The following is a 14,075-nucleotide window of genomic DNA, read 5'->3' on the forward strand; positions in this document are numbered from 1 at the left end:
ACAATCATACCAAATCCTTTCTGCAAGGTTGTGTGGATTTGTGACAGTGTATAACTGAGCTTTACACAGTTGCAATAAAGCAGTTTTTCTTTACCACTGTCACCAATGTGCTTGCTAATGTGGTGTTTAACCCTACAGTCAGATTATCTACAATTGAGGGTGACAAGCAGTTGGCACTTGTCACCTGATGGTCATTCCCGGGCATGCCTAGCTTGTGGTTACTTGATTACAGAAGTATGAGAGATTATATAGGACAGAGAAACCCAACACTGTCACTGTAATTCCTCCTGATTCTTTTTGTAATATACTGCCCCTTACAAAGAAAGAAATCGATGTATTCCTCAGTTTGAATTTATTGAAAGTCACGCTGGAAACCAGGCCAGGTATTCTGTCGAGATGAGGTGCGTCGTCAAGATGAGGTTCCTTGCGTAACTGCATATGTGTGCACTGAAAAAATTACTTGACGAAGTTCGCTTATTTTGATGGGCAAGTAAATGTATAAATTGTTCATCCGAACGTAGTAATGTTTAAAATCTACTCACTATAAAAGGATAAGTATTTTTAATCTGGAATTAGCTTATTTCGACAGGCAAAATATACATATACATACATTTATGCTCCTAACGTAAAATACAGAAAATGTTTTACTTACTAGGCTATAAATACACTGAATACAATTAATTAAAAAAAAATACTTTGACGGAAAAAACAAACAAAAAAACAAAACAAAATGTGCATGCGCAGTTGCACGTCGAGCGAGTTACATCATCTCCACATGTGCAGTTGCGCGAGGCACCTCATCTCAACGGATGACGTCTTCAAGTCCGGGGTAGAGCGATGTGCGCATGCACACGCATGTGCAGTAGCGCGACGCACCTCATCTCGATGGGACACCAGGTCCCAGAGATACAGTCCACACACGGACTCCATCTTCTGAAAGACCTCGAACATGGCTGACAAAATACTTTTATACAAGACAATGTAGGCGGTACAGTGGGTGGGTTTTAGTCTCACAATCCTAATCTTACTGACTCCCCACAGACAGGGGGAGCCCTCCCTTTATCTGAAACTTGTGCATGCGTAACTTTGTACCAGGTTCCACGGATAACAAAAGCAAATGCTTGATAACTAACATAAAATAATAAAATAAGGAATTAGCACAGATATTATCTAACAGTCAACCAAAGTTCTTAAGCTTAAGCTTAAGAAAGCTTAAGCTTCATTGATAAGCTTAAGCTTCATCCTACTCCTTTTTGAAACGTGCATGATTTATAAATGTACGTTTGGGAAAAAAATGCTGATTTTAACATGTTTAAATAAATAAATAAAGTTCGACCTTAGTGGATAAGGACCTGGCCTGTCAATAGGTAGACATGGGTTCCAATCCTGCTTGTGTGACCTGTCTGTGTCTTTAGACAAGACTATCTATATTGTCCCAGTCCATCCAGCTGTAAATGAGTATCAGCACTGGCTGGGGAGGTAACCTGCACGGCATCTTAGAGTTTCATCTGCTTCCCACTATGGAACTCAGACATCAGCACCAGTACCAGTGGGCCTCAGGGACTATATAAAACTTACTTCTACTACTTTCAGACAGTCACTCATGTGCTTGCTCGGGTAGTGGATGTGGTTTAAACCTTACTCCTGTGTAACTTATTTTAAAGTTGCAATCAAAAGCTATATGCAACGCAAAATTCTAGTAACTAATTTTTGGTTATATACGCTTAATAAATTTGCCACAATTGGGAACAGAATTTTTAAAATTAATTATTATTTTATTTTATTTTAGGAGTTCTGCTAACTTTTTTAGATTTACAGTGAAGAGCAGTTCAGCCTGTAAAAGCCAATAGCCAACACAGGCTCCAAATCCAGACTGTCCAAGGTGGCCCCGTGTTGTCATCATGAAAACAAGAGGGCACAGAAGGCCCATCCGTCCAAAACACCACAAACCATCTGTGATCTGCTGGTCACACCACAGCAACAGTCAGGATGTCTGAATGAGATGAGGAAAACTCTGCCTCCACTGAAGCATGAAATAAATCTCTTCACTCTCACGGGTGAGTACAAATATGACTCATTCAGATTTTATTTCATATATTGTTTCACTTTGAAGTAATTTGATAAATGGTAATTGTGGGTGAGGTGCAGCAGGAAGCCAGCCTTCAAAGCGATGCAACAATTCAGAGATCCTTCATTATCAGCCGCTATGACGCCTCCAGGTCAGCGTGGCAAAAAATCAGCCTCCGAAGAGTCTTAAAATTAGCTGCAACTGTGACCAGAGTCACACAAGAACAGTTGTTCATCCAGTGCTAGGACTCCAAAAGCCATGTTTTTGCAGTATTGTTTATGACTGGTTGTAGTTTCCACCCAGGAAGTCCCGTCATTATATCTCCACAGGCGCTGCAACCGTTTCATCTTCAAATTGGCCACATGAGCCCCGCCAACCAAAATGCAACAGTAAAATAAATAAATAATATGCTGGCAAAACTTCACAGCTTCACCACAGTCATATATTACAACACAATAAGGAGTTTATGTATGGTACAGGACAGATGCTGCAGCGATGGAGACGTCCACGGCAGTCAAACAGGGCGCTGTGACCTCAGTGGGGTGAAGCAGGTAAAGAATCCCAACCAAGTACAGAAGAGCAGCTGTAGCATCAATAAATGAGTTAATGCATTTTTATATTGACGGAAAATTAAAGTGTGCAGCAGTGCTTGTGAGGAAGAGAGGAGGAAAGAAAACAAGAGACAGCTGTGAGCGTGGGTCCTTCTTGTCCCAGCGGATCTGATTAAAGTGCCAGTGGAGTGGAAAGCAGGGTGGTCTCCAGCAGGATGGGCCCTCAATGGGATCTATTTTCAAAGTCCTGGGAACAGAATAGCCCCAACTATTAGACACACACACAGAAGCATAATCTTGACAGTCTTGATTTGTCTCCAGAACTGTTGTTTTAAAGCTACAGTGTTCACAGTTTAACGTCATCCAGAGGTGGAGTTTCTGATTTCATCATGCCATCCATCACCAGTCGTGATTTTGGTTTCTCTTCACATTTTTGCTTCTTTTGTGACATGTTTTCACGCTCCCTTGCTTTCTTTCGTGATAAGAAAAATGTAAAAATGAGTGTTCTCAAACTTGTCAGTCTGCTCTAGTAACCAGCACACAGTGTGTAGGCGAGCAACCACTGATTCATCTTCTTTTCTTTAGTTTTCTTGTTGTCCTCATTTATTTATTTGGAGTTCTTGTATAGATAGACCAGACATTTTAATTCAGATGTGGAAAAAACTGTTAGTCTCAGCTTCAATTTAGCGTGATTTTGATTACACCAGTGCTGCTTGGTATCCTGATCTTACAAAGATAAATCACCTGCAGACAACCTTGAACAAAACTGTAAGGTTTCTTTTAAATATCCTTTTTGGACTCACTTAAGTTCTGAAGAATTTGCACAGGTTAGGATGTTTATACTAAGTCTCCGAGTTAAATTCCTGCAACTCCATCAAATGCATATGATTCATTAATGGACATACTTTGGTATGTGTATTGAATTGTACTAAATAAATTCAATCAATCAGACCTGCAAAATGCCAATATCAGAGTAAGTATGGCCCTTTAGGGCGACTACAGCAACATGATGGATTTAATACATTATATTCCATGTCTGCTAATAAACACCTTAAATCCTACACACTGTAGCATTAAACTCACTTCTATAAAGAAAAAATTAATCAACTACAAATCACATGCTGGAAACATTGATTGATTACATGATGCTAAAAGCATTTAGGCTCATGTGAGCTCTTAAACAGAATGAAAATCGCTAAAATATCAAATTATATATTAACTATAAATAATACAAACATATACCCATATATTAAATAAATAGTGCAAATATTAATAATGTACCAACTATAAAGCACATTGAAAGCAAAGCAACTGAAAATGTATGACCACCTTCAATTAATCATCTGATCAGTCAATTAACTTGATCAAAAGTGCTCTTGGAGCCCAGTAAAGCCACACCCACATTTCAAAGTATCAGGCGTGTAGATAAAATGTTACATGGCTTCAAGATGATGCAAAATCATTCCAGTGGAACCCAAGGAACCTCTGAAGAGACATAGTACCAAAGACATCCAGTCACCGCCTTTGATCACTGGTTAGAGTCCAAGTCTCACAATGATGTAGGAAGAGAGACAAAATTAAAATAAATTATTTATAGCAAAGATCCAAAAATAATCACATATTTATTTCAACAAGTTGATACTCAATAGCCATTTCAAAGACTAAAAGAAGAAGGTAGTAAGTCCTCTACAGGCCTGGAGGCCCAACGGTGCTGGTGCTTAACCCTGGTCAGTCTTGATGGGACACAACTCCACCACAGATCACTTCCTCAGCAGTGGCGGCACAACGGAGGGCTTGGGGGGCTTAAGCCCACCCAATAATGAGCCAATCTCCCCCTCAGCCCCCCCAATAATTTTGCCAATAATGTGAATAGCAACTGACATATTTGTGGATCTCAACTGCAGTTTTGCGCTGAGAATGTCTCAATATTGCATAACTGATTAAAGTGATGAATGTGTGTGTTCGGCGATCCACCAATCCTGAATCACCCTTCACAAACAGAATTTTCAGTTGTGCAAATAAACATTTATTTGTAAAAACCCACACACAAGTTACAAATCAGAAATTTGTGTTTATGGATCACAAAGCACATGTACAAATCAAAGGATATTTGTAAATCAGCCTCTGTGCATTTGCAAATATTAATGAGACAAATGTAACTCCATACTCCAAAAATTTAGGTTTCCTAAATATTTATTACGGCCAGTCTTAAAACTTCACTTATCTTTATTTATACCTATGTGCAAGTAAACTTGCAATCATTCTAAGTGATGTGTGTGTGCATTGATACCACATTTTAGAGGAGCACGGGTGACTAAAACATATACCTTGGTATTTATAAAGCAATTTACTATATATTTTTCATTTCGACAACATTTTGTGGAGCCCCTCCAACTTTTATTCCAGCCCCCCCAACAAAACTTTCCTGGCGCCGCCACTGTTCCTCAGCAAAGGCTGGTACCTGGTATTGGTTTAAAGACTGATGAAGTCCTCTGCTGGCCCTTTAGCGCTGAGGTTTATCTCTGGATAACTTAGAATAAAGCACGAGTCTATGACTCGCCCTCAATGGGACGCCAGTCCACTGCAGATAACTTCCCTGCCAAGTCCAATAAACAGAGAATATATCAAATTTAGTATAAAACTACCCTCCATTATCCAAAGTATCACACTATTTAAGTATCTGTTCATCTGAATAATTATCAGGTTAAAAACAGAAAACTACTAAATGTACCACAAAACACTATTCTCAGCAGGTTTAGATAAACCAAGACCAAACCCCTGAGACCACAACAGCCATCAAAAGCAGTCTTTTTAGATATAAAAACTGCCGAGATCACATCACACTGTATCAGTGTGGAATTAAATAATGATAAGCTGTCTGCAACTGAGCTAAAATATTTTAATACCAGGAATGGGAAACACAAAAATATACTTGCAGGATGTAAGAAATCTTTATTGTAATTCACCACTGGGTGTCATTGTTGGGACACAGTCAAGTCCTACAGCTCAGTGGAGAACTACTGCAATTTTAAAACCTTATGATATTGTATTAAATGTTGGCCTACCTGGATGTTTTGATGTAAAAGGCAGTTCTCACTATGTTAATTTTGAATATTATCATATAAAGATATATATATATATATACACACGTGTGAAGACTGTTAAAATAAACTATTGATTTTAAAAATAAAATTTAATGCCTGATGGTCGGGGTTCAAGGCACTGGAGCAGAGCAACATGTTAAAACAAGTTCGCCTGTTTAGTGAGGCCAGATTTCAGGAGCTGACCACTTATTGGGATACTGACATTTTATAGCACCTCAAAAAAAAAAAAAAAAAAAAAACCCTTCCTTTTCCAGTTCACTACCCAGACACACAAGGACTTAAAGCAAATCATCATGGCCCATGTCAGACCAAAGTTCTTGGTGTCTGACACAGTGTACCGCTACATAAAAAGAAGGTGAGGGATCATTTGTGAGCAATTGGTTCCAACTGAGAGATGATTGGTCATGGCCAGCCTACTGAGTGGAAATCCACGCGAGAATGCAACATTTGGACCAGGGAGGGGCACAAGAGACCAACGGCAGACAATGAGGGCACTCAGAGGACTGCAGTGGAAGTCAGACAAAAACGCCTTTGATTTAACCCTTAATCAGCTTGTTGCTCATTCAACATAATTGATAGTGAAATCTCAGAGTCAGCCTCAACTACCTCACAGGTCTTCAAACCAGATTCCTCCCAATCAGTTCAGGGAGAATCAGCATTTTAAAGCTGCAGTGTGTAGGATTTAGTGACATCTAGTGGTGACGCTGCAGATTGCATTATACCATCAAAGGTAACAGTTTTGTTTACCTTCACGTTTTCAATTCTTTGAAAATATGAACCTCCAGTTCACAAAGATGAAGGTACTCAAACATGCTCACCTGTGCAAGCAACCAGCAGAGAGCACATAGGGGAGCAAGGAATGATTCATTTATTGTTTCTTCAGTTTACTAGCTGTGCTGCAAAATGTGAACAATGGAGTATGTGTGTCTCTGTTTGGGCTACTGTATCTGCAACATGGCGGCTTCCATGAGGGGCCCGCACCCAGACTCATTCTGAACTTATTAAAATGCATCAGTTCATTGCTACACTAAAGAACAGATGTTACAAACGCAAATATTTAATTTATACTAATAAATGGACCTAAATCCTACACACTGTAGCTTTCTAGCATTTCCGGTTTTGGGTTCCTCATTAAATTTACTTCTCCTGAACAGGTTAGCGTCAGATGAAATACTGGTTAATATCATATATAATATGTATATTTTGGATATTATAAAAATGTCTTGATATAAACCGTGTAACACTATAGACTAATCAGCAGCACTGCAGTTAGTAAGCTAGGCTATGCTGGGCACGCTGTTAGCATAAATTGCGCTAACTATCAATTTCCAACATTATTTCTCTTTACATGTGTGTAAATGGACCTAAATCCTGCACACTGTAGCTTTGTAACATTTCCAGTTTTGGATTCCACATTAAATTTACTTCTCCTGAACAGTTTAGCGCCAACTGAAATACCGGTTAATATCACTGCATCTCAGGTTGTGTGACGAACAATGTGTATATTTTAGATATTATAAAAAATGTCTTGATATAAACTGTGTGACATTATAGACTAATCAGCAGCACTGCAGTTAGTAAGCTAGGCTACGCTGGGCACGCTGTTCGCATAAATTGCACTATCAATTTCCAACATTATTTCTCTTTACATGTGTATGAAGCGAGGAAGACAGAAAGTTAACTCAGCACCAAGTTATTGCAAGCAGGAAACATTTTAATTTGTAAGAAAAGAACAACAAAAACACATTAACTAGTTACCATTATTTTTTTTAAATGTTCCGTAACATTAAAAAATACAAAGCTTCCATTTTAATTTTTGTTCCTTGGAACAGTTCAAAGCCTTGGTTCTGAGTCACAGGGAAAGCTCCCCTTTTGTATCCTCCACTAAACTCAAAATTACGTTACTTAAAAGACAACTGAGTGAACGACCCCGACACAACCTCAAGGAGTGACCCAACCATTACCGTGCTTGTGACTTTATCACCAATTAGCCTGTGCTTGCTACCTCAATGGGACCGGCTGCTTTCAAGTCTCAGAGGTCCAGAGGGTCAGTGCTCAATCATAGTCTGGTTGGAGAGGTTGTCCGCACCAGCCACTGGCTGACAGGGCGGAGACGGGGTCAAAAGGGGGTGGGGGGTGGCTTGAAAGGGAAGAAGGACTCCTGCCAGCTCCAAAGAAGAGTCTTTTGTAGCCAAGACACTGGTCAGACTGACCTGGCCTTTCAAAACCCAGCCGCCCCTCTCGTCCAGGCCCGCGACAGCTGATGACAAGGCCCCAGCTGCTAATTATCCGGCTGATAGAGAGTTACTGAAGTGGGACTGTCAGAGCGAGGGGTGGCCCTTGTGTCCACCACAGTGAAAATGCGAGGGAGGGTGATGTCGTGGGATGTCAAGTAGTTACTCGAAGGAGTATTTTCAAAAGAGGCCAATCATCAACTGAGTCAATACTTCTTCCAGTCAACTTTTTTTTTTTTTTAAATCTTTGCAATATTAATTGTGGATGCCATTTTCTCCAATATCAGCATGATCATTTCCTTTCATACAGGGTGTAGAGTATCTGCTGTTTAAGCTTCCACACTACAGCATCATGTAGCCGGAGGACACCGGAGCCGTTCCTGTTGAATTCCATATAAGGTACTCTTTGGACTGGAGTTCCCGGGCTGAGGATCAGATTGAGAAATGACTTAGTTTTCTGAAAATATGTACCCAGCAAATATTTGGATTTAACAAGAATTTCTTTTTCTTTTTTTTTTTTAAACTTACACGTTCCAATCCGTGGTTTGGCAGAAGAATAAACCTGCACTGAATGTTGGTCCACGCAGCACCCGGACAGTGTGGTGTCAGGCACTTTGAAATACAACTGTGAATACAATGCAGTCAGATAACTTCACTTTCCTCACACATCTATTGATTTCCCACCAGGTATCAGTTATTACATTATTATTTAACCGACATTTAAATGTCGCGTTAAAACTCATATGAATTCAGCAAGTCCTATATTCAGGTCTCAAACACCCAACCTGTGTCAATGCCTCATTTAAACTGAGACAAAGATGCTGCTTGTCACGCTCACTTTACCCTTCAAATTAGAGGTGGGCGATACCCGGAATTTTGGTATTGATTCAATACCAAATAAATACAGGTCCAGTATCGCCGATATCGATACCGATACTTTTTCATATTTAAGCTTCATAGATCCAAAGGATCCAAAAGACCTAGGATAGAATTTCGCCAAACACTGTACGTGACAACAAAATACTTTATCATCACAATCAACATTTTTGTTTAAAAAAATATCACTCAACACAACTTAAAACAAAATCTCCTGAGGTAGAGAGCTGACAAACCACAATACAAGGGTGCGCTGCTCCGTGTTGTGTGACACAGTTCAGCGCTGCTCTTACAGACAGAGAGTAGACTTTGATGAATCTGCGTGTGCAGCAGTCAGTGCGTGCGGGAGAGAAAAAAAGCTTGACTATCAATCTTTTTACACGAGGATCGTTCAATATCAATACCAGCGTTGGTATATTAATGATATTAGGATCGATCTGCCCACCTCTACTTCAAATAGAAGGGGCAATTATCTTGGTGATCCATGACGCGCAGTCTAATGCACATAACGTAAGTGCATTTGGGGCGTGTCCAACTCCACTTTACCATTTATGTAGCATGTAATATGAGTGCAAAGTAAGTTACAGTTGGGCAAAGAGGTTTGATTTAGCTTCTTAATTAATCATAAGCTTCGCTTCTGCCCTCATTCAAAAGTGTGTTTTGGGCCTAACATGAATTGCACCAATCAGGTTGTCATCTGATGGCTGCACAAGGCCTTGGCCCATTGATAGTGAGATGACAGACTGGATATGTGACAGAAGTGAGAGGTTTTCTGCAATGGAACAGATCACATACAAAGTTCTCCAGGATGAAACAGACAAGAGGTTTCATTCCTGCAAAACGCCACTTCATCCATCATCATCTCTATTCATTTTTAAATTTTAGTTTTCAATTCAGATTAGTTTTAGTTTGATGAGTAATGATGAGCACAAACATGCACGTATGTGTAGAAGCAGAGTGTATACACATAATGGGCCAGTCCATGGAAGGTGTATACTGTGCCGTAGAAATAGAAAAACAACAACAACAAAACAACAACTTTGTGTTCTACTCTTGAAGAGGCTTTTGCTGGTCTATAATACCATCGCAAACACTAAAAAAAATAACGTTGAACCAACTTCAAAATGTGCATCAATTGGCAATATTCAAATGAAGCAGGTTCTTCCAAATTAACTTAAAAACTAATATTTATCACAACTTCTTAACTGAATGTAGACAATCTGGATTTATTGAGTGTTACCATTTGTTGTTGTTGAAAAAGCACCAGCACTGCACCTGACCACACCTCAGGTAAAAACCAGTACCTCCAAAGGTGCACAGATAAGCCCAAGTCCATTTTGCTATTTAAACCACTTGGGTACTGGATGTGAAAATAAAAATTGCGTCAATTGGAAACTAGCAATGATACTTGCGCTGCACTTTGTGTAGCTTTGCGCTGGGCACTACATAGGTTAGCCTCTTCATCTGACACCCACAAACCGTGTGGATGTGTCCTAGTGTGCAGAGGGCATACTAAATCAGTGGGAGTGTCTCAGAGTCAGCAGGAGTCTAGATATGGCCTTTGTGACATGTGTCACAGACATTTCAAACAAGCTGTTTTTAGCCTAAATTTTACTTACAGCAGGGTAGTTTCTCTATGTCCAGACACAGAATTGTGGCACTCTGAAGTTACTAAACACGCAATCCTAACTACATGTAACTGAGTGTTTGATGAAGACCAATTTTGCACAATATGACATCTTTAAGTTCAAACAAATCCAATTACCTTCATGTAGGCTGTAAGTTCTGTGCAGATCGGGTCAGTAGGACCTCGTGTTGGCCCTGAAAAGATGATCCTGCCGTCCATGGTCACCTCCCTAGATTTGGGAAACTTTTGTCCTAAATATTAGTGAAGAAAGTAGTTTTTAAGTGTCGTTTAAGCAGCTGTAACATGTAATGCTGAAGGGTACAACACCTACCCAAGATCCAGATCAGCAAGTTCTTCTCCTTAGTTACCTCCAGTTGTCCAGAGCTCACCTTCACCTCCACACAACCAATCTGATCTCTGGAAAAGACAAACAAACACTACCCAGTGATGGAAACAAAATCCACACGACAACAATTCCTGTTAATTAGAAATAAAAGCGTACATCCTCGTGTGTCAGTTACCTGTTAAAGAAAGGCAGGTGAGCATCACAATACTCAAAGCTGTTCTTCACACTCTCATGAAGCTTCAAGGTTGCAGAAACACGCAACTGATTTTCTTCTTCTGTCAGATGATAGGAACCGAGTATGGGTGGCACAGGGACCTGAGCAGGATTTGGAATTTCAACAGGAATCAGTTAAAACACAAATGTGCACATTTAAAAGTGATTTTAAGTCCCATGGGTCCTACCTGAGATGTATAGCTGCACAGTCTGAAAGTCTCCAGAGGAGGAGAGAAGGGTAACTTATAGGGGCCAGAAAAAGATGAGCTGTCACCATTATCCACACTGTTGGGAGAAAGGACAGTCGAATCCACAGAGGTGACGCAGGGATGGACCAGGATGTCCTGTAGCGGCGAACCATTTGGTGGCAGCGTGAGGGTGACCGTCACATTTGGGAGAACTCCCTCCACTTCACACTGTAAAAATAAATGAGGGGCAGACAGTGGGATGCAGAAAGGTTCCATTTTGTGGTTCACAGTTGCTGACTTTTCCTTATATCTGTGCACTTACTTTGCATGTCACTGTGCCATAGACATCCCAGAGGTCCTGTCTACTGCGGTTACCATACTGCATGGAGCGCACCATTTCTCTCAGTGCTACATTAACTGCAGCGCGACCACGGTGCAGCCCCGTCTTCCATGCTGGCTGCTTCTGATTCCCAGCAGGAGTGGGCACTGTGGATGTAGCAGATGCCCCCAATGGCGGGACGTCCAGGGGTGTGCCCAGTGGGCAAACCTGCAGGAGGACAGACGGCAGCATCGCTAGGCGGGACGCCAGGCCCTCAATATCAGGCTTACTTCTTGGGCCAAGCAGAAATGTTTGTAGTCCTGTCAGCAGTGTGAGACCTTGAGAGACTGACAGCAAGCTGGCCAGGGGTGGTTGTGGCTCAGCAATGGCATCAACCAAAGCAAGGCAAGCCAGGATGAGAGGCCCATGTGACATGACCAACACTGGCCAGAGTTTTGCTTTGCCCGAGCTGTCCACCCGCAGTTCCAGAGCCGGTGACCCATGACAGTAGACGCAATCATCTCTGAGGGCTACATAGGAATTTTCTGAGTCTGGCCAACCCAGTTCCAAGATCAGGAGCTGCAGCACTGTGCTGTCTTCTGGAACTGCCACATACGAGGAACCAGCCAGGCTCTGCGCACGGCGCTCCACAGTAGGGAACCTCCTGTAGTAAGGAAAGCCATCTTTAAAACCACTGTTTCAGGTGGAGTGTTCATTCGGTGTACAACTGGTAGCTTGATCCCTGCCTACTTACATGTGCATTTTAAAGTGTCCTTCAACAGATAAGAGCAGGTACAGTAGCTCAGAGGATAAGGAGCTGGGCTACCAATAATGTTTGGTGTCATTGGACATGACACTTATTCTGCATTGTGTCAGTCCACCCACCTGTGAAAGGGTACCAGCCTTTGTTGGGGAAGTAACCCGTGTCAAACTGGTGTCCACTCCAGGTGAGATGTAGACTAGGACTTCTTTAACAAGACTCAAAAATACGACTGTAATTACTGTTTGCAATTAAAGTTATCTTTTTAAATGATTAATCCATCAATTCATCTATAAAACATAAAAATATTAAATGCTCATAATTTCATAAAGCACAATACTGACATCCTGAAATGACTTATTTTATGAAACCAAAACTCCATTAACCTAAAATTAATACATTGACAGTGATATAAAACCAGCGATACAATGAAACTTAATGTGACAAAGTGTCCTTGAGCAAAACACTAAATTCCAAATTGCCCTAGGTGATCAAACCTGCAGATTTCTTAGAAACACCCGTCACTGCTATGTGAGTGTGAATGCAAGTCCCTCTGACTATCAGCCAACATCCTAAATGTTAATAAATGTATGACTAAGTCAACATGACGTACTTCCTATAATCAGTTTGGAATACATGCTTCATAAAAGCAGTCCAGTTCAATACTACCTAACCATCACCTTATATAACATGGAAAAACAGCAAATGATGATCACATTTGAAAAGATGAAACCGTGAGAACATCTGGAATTTCAGAGGTCTGCAATTAAAAATTCTATTCATCATCAATTAAGGCTTTTAATGACTAATTGTTCATTCTACAAAATGTCAAATATTATTTCAGAATGCTGATTTAATTATCTTGATAACCAGTGCAACAAGGTCAAACTAGATGTTTGTAAGTAATGTGACTGATTTTAATGGCTAATTGTTTAATCTATATATTATCTCAAAATGCCAATTTCAATTTCTTGATAATCAACGCACCTTATTTGGAAGCATTCAAATAAAATGCACAATACTTTTTTTATTTTCTTTTACCCTTCGTTTTAGAGGTTAATATCTTTGATATTTAGTGTGTATATATATATATATTACTTTTAATGCTCTAAATAAGGTAATGTATTATCTGCAATGACAATAAATGATATTCTATTCCTTTTATAATATTCTCACCAGTCAATATTTGTCTTTTATAACTATATATGTATGTAATTTATACCCATCTACATTTTTTTAAATTACACTTTTCTCATTACTATTAGTTCGTCGCTATAATTAATTCTGCATTATTTTTAGCATTTTATTTTTATGTTGATTTATCCTTATTTAATTCTTTTTTATGGGCCACAATAGAAGTAAGTGTTTCCACTTTATCGTGCTATCCAATTATTTTAAATGTGCACTATATCGTTTTCGTATTTTGTACATTCATGTATTAAATAAATTCAATCACTCGTGTGTCACAATCAAACCTCGAGAAGCGTACGGACGCATGTTCTCCTTTCTCATGAGAAATTATCCACAGCGCTCTCACACTCATTTGTCCAGCGACAAGTGAAGCTAAATGACGGGCGAATCCTGTCACTTTACACTAAAACATCTTAATATTCCCGTGCTGAAGTAAGTGCAGCTCGATGATTAACTCCGTCCACGCTGTTGTTTACTTCCTGCTGCTGTCATGTGACAAAAGAACCGCTCAGCTGCTTGCGCATGCGCATTGGTAAGCAGCAAGCCCCACCCTGCGCCCCCACACAGGAAGCTGCTGTGCTAACCCGTTAGCTGTCAA

General features: G+C 40.2%; 1 protein-coding gene across 1 annotated transcript; it reads right to left on the minus strand.

The window, feature by feature from the left end:
• Positions 1–7,675: 7,675 nt before the first annotated feature.
• On the minus strand, positions 7,676–13,983 carry ap5m1 (adaptor related protein complex 5 subunit mu 1). Its single transcript, XM_034194798.1, has 8 exons — positions 13,762–13,983; positions 11,530–12,190; positions 11,208–11,435; positions 10,982–11,121; positions 10,792–10,877; positions 10,599–10,711; positions 8,486–8,582; positions 7,676–8,382 (listed from the first exon to the last, which is right to left on the minus strand). The coding sequence occupies exons 1-8, from the start codon at positions 13,827–13,829 to the stop codon at positions 8,300–8,302; spliced, it is 1,476 nt and encodes a 491-aa protein (XP_034050689.1). The 5' UTR covers positions 13,830–13,983; the 3' UTR covers positions 7,676–8,299.
• Positions 13,984–14,075: the final 92 nt, after the last annotated feature.

This window comes from Thalassophryne amazonica, chromosome 19 (assembly GCF_902500255.1).
Source record: "Thalassophryne amazonica chromosome 19, fThaAma1.1, whole genome shotgun sequence".
NCBI classification, from domain to species: domain Eukaryota; kingdom Metazoa; phylum Chordata; class Actinopteri; order Batrachoidiformes; family Batrachoididae; genus Thalassophryne; species Thalassophryne amazonica.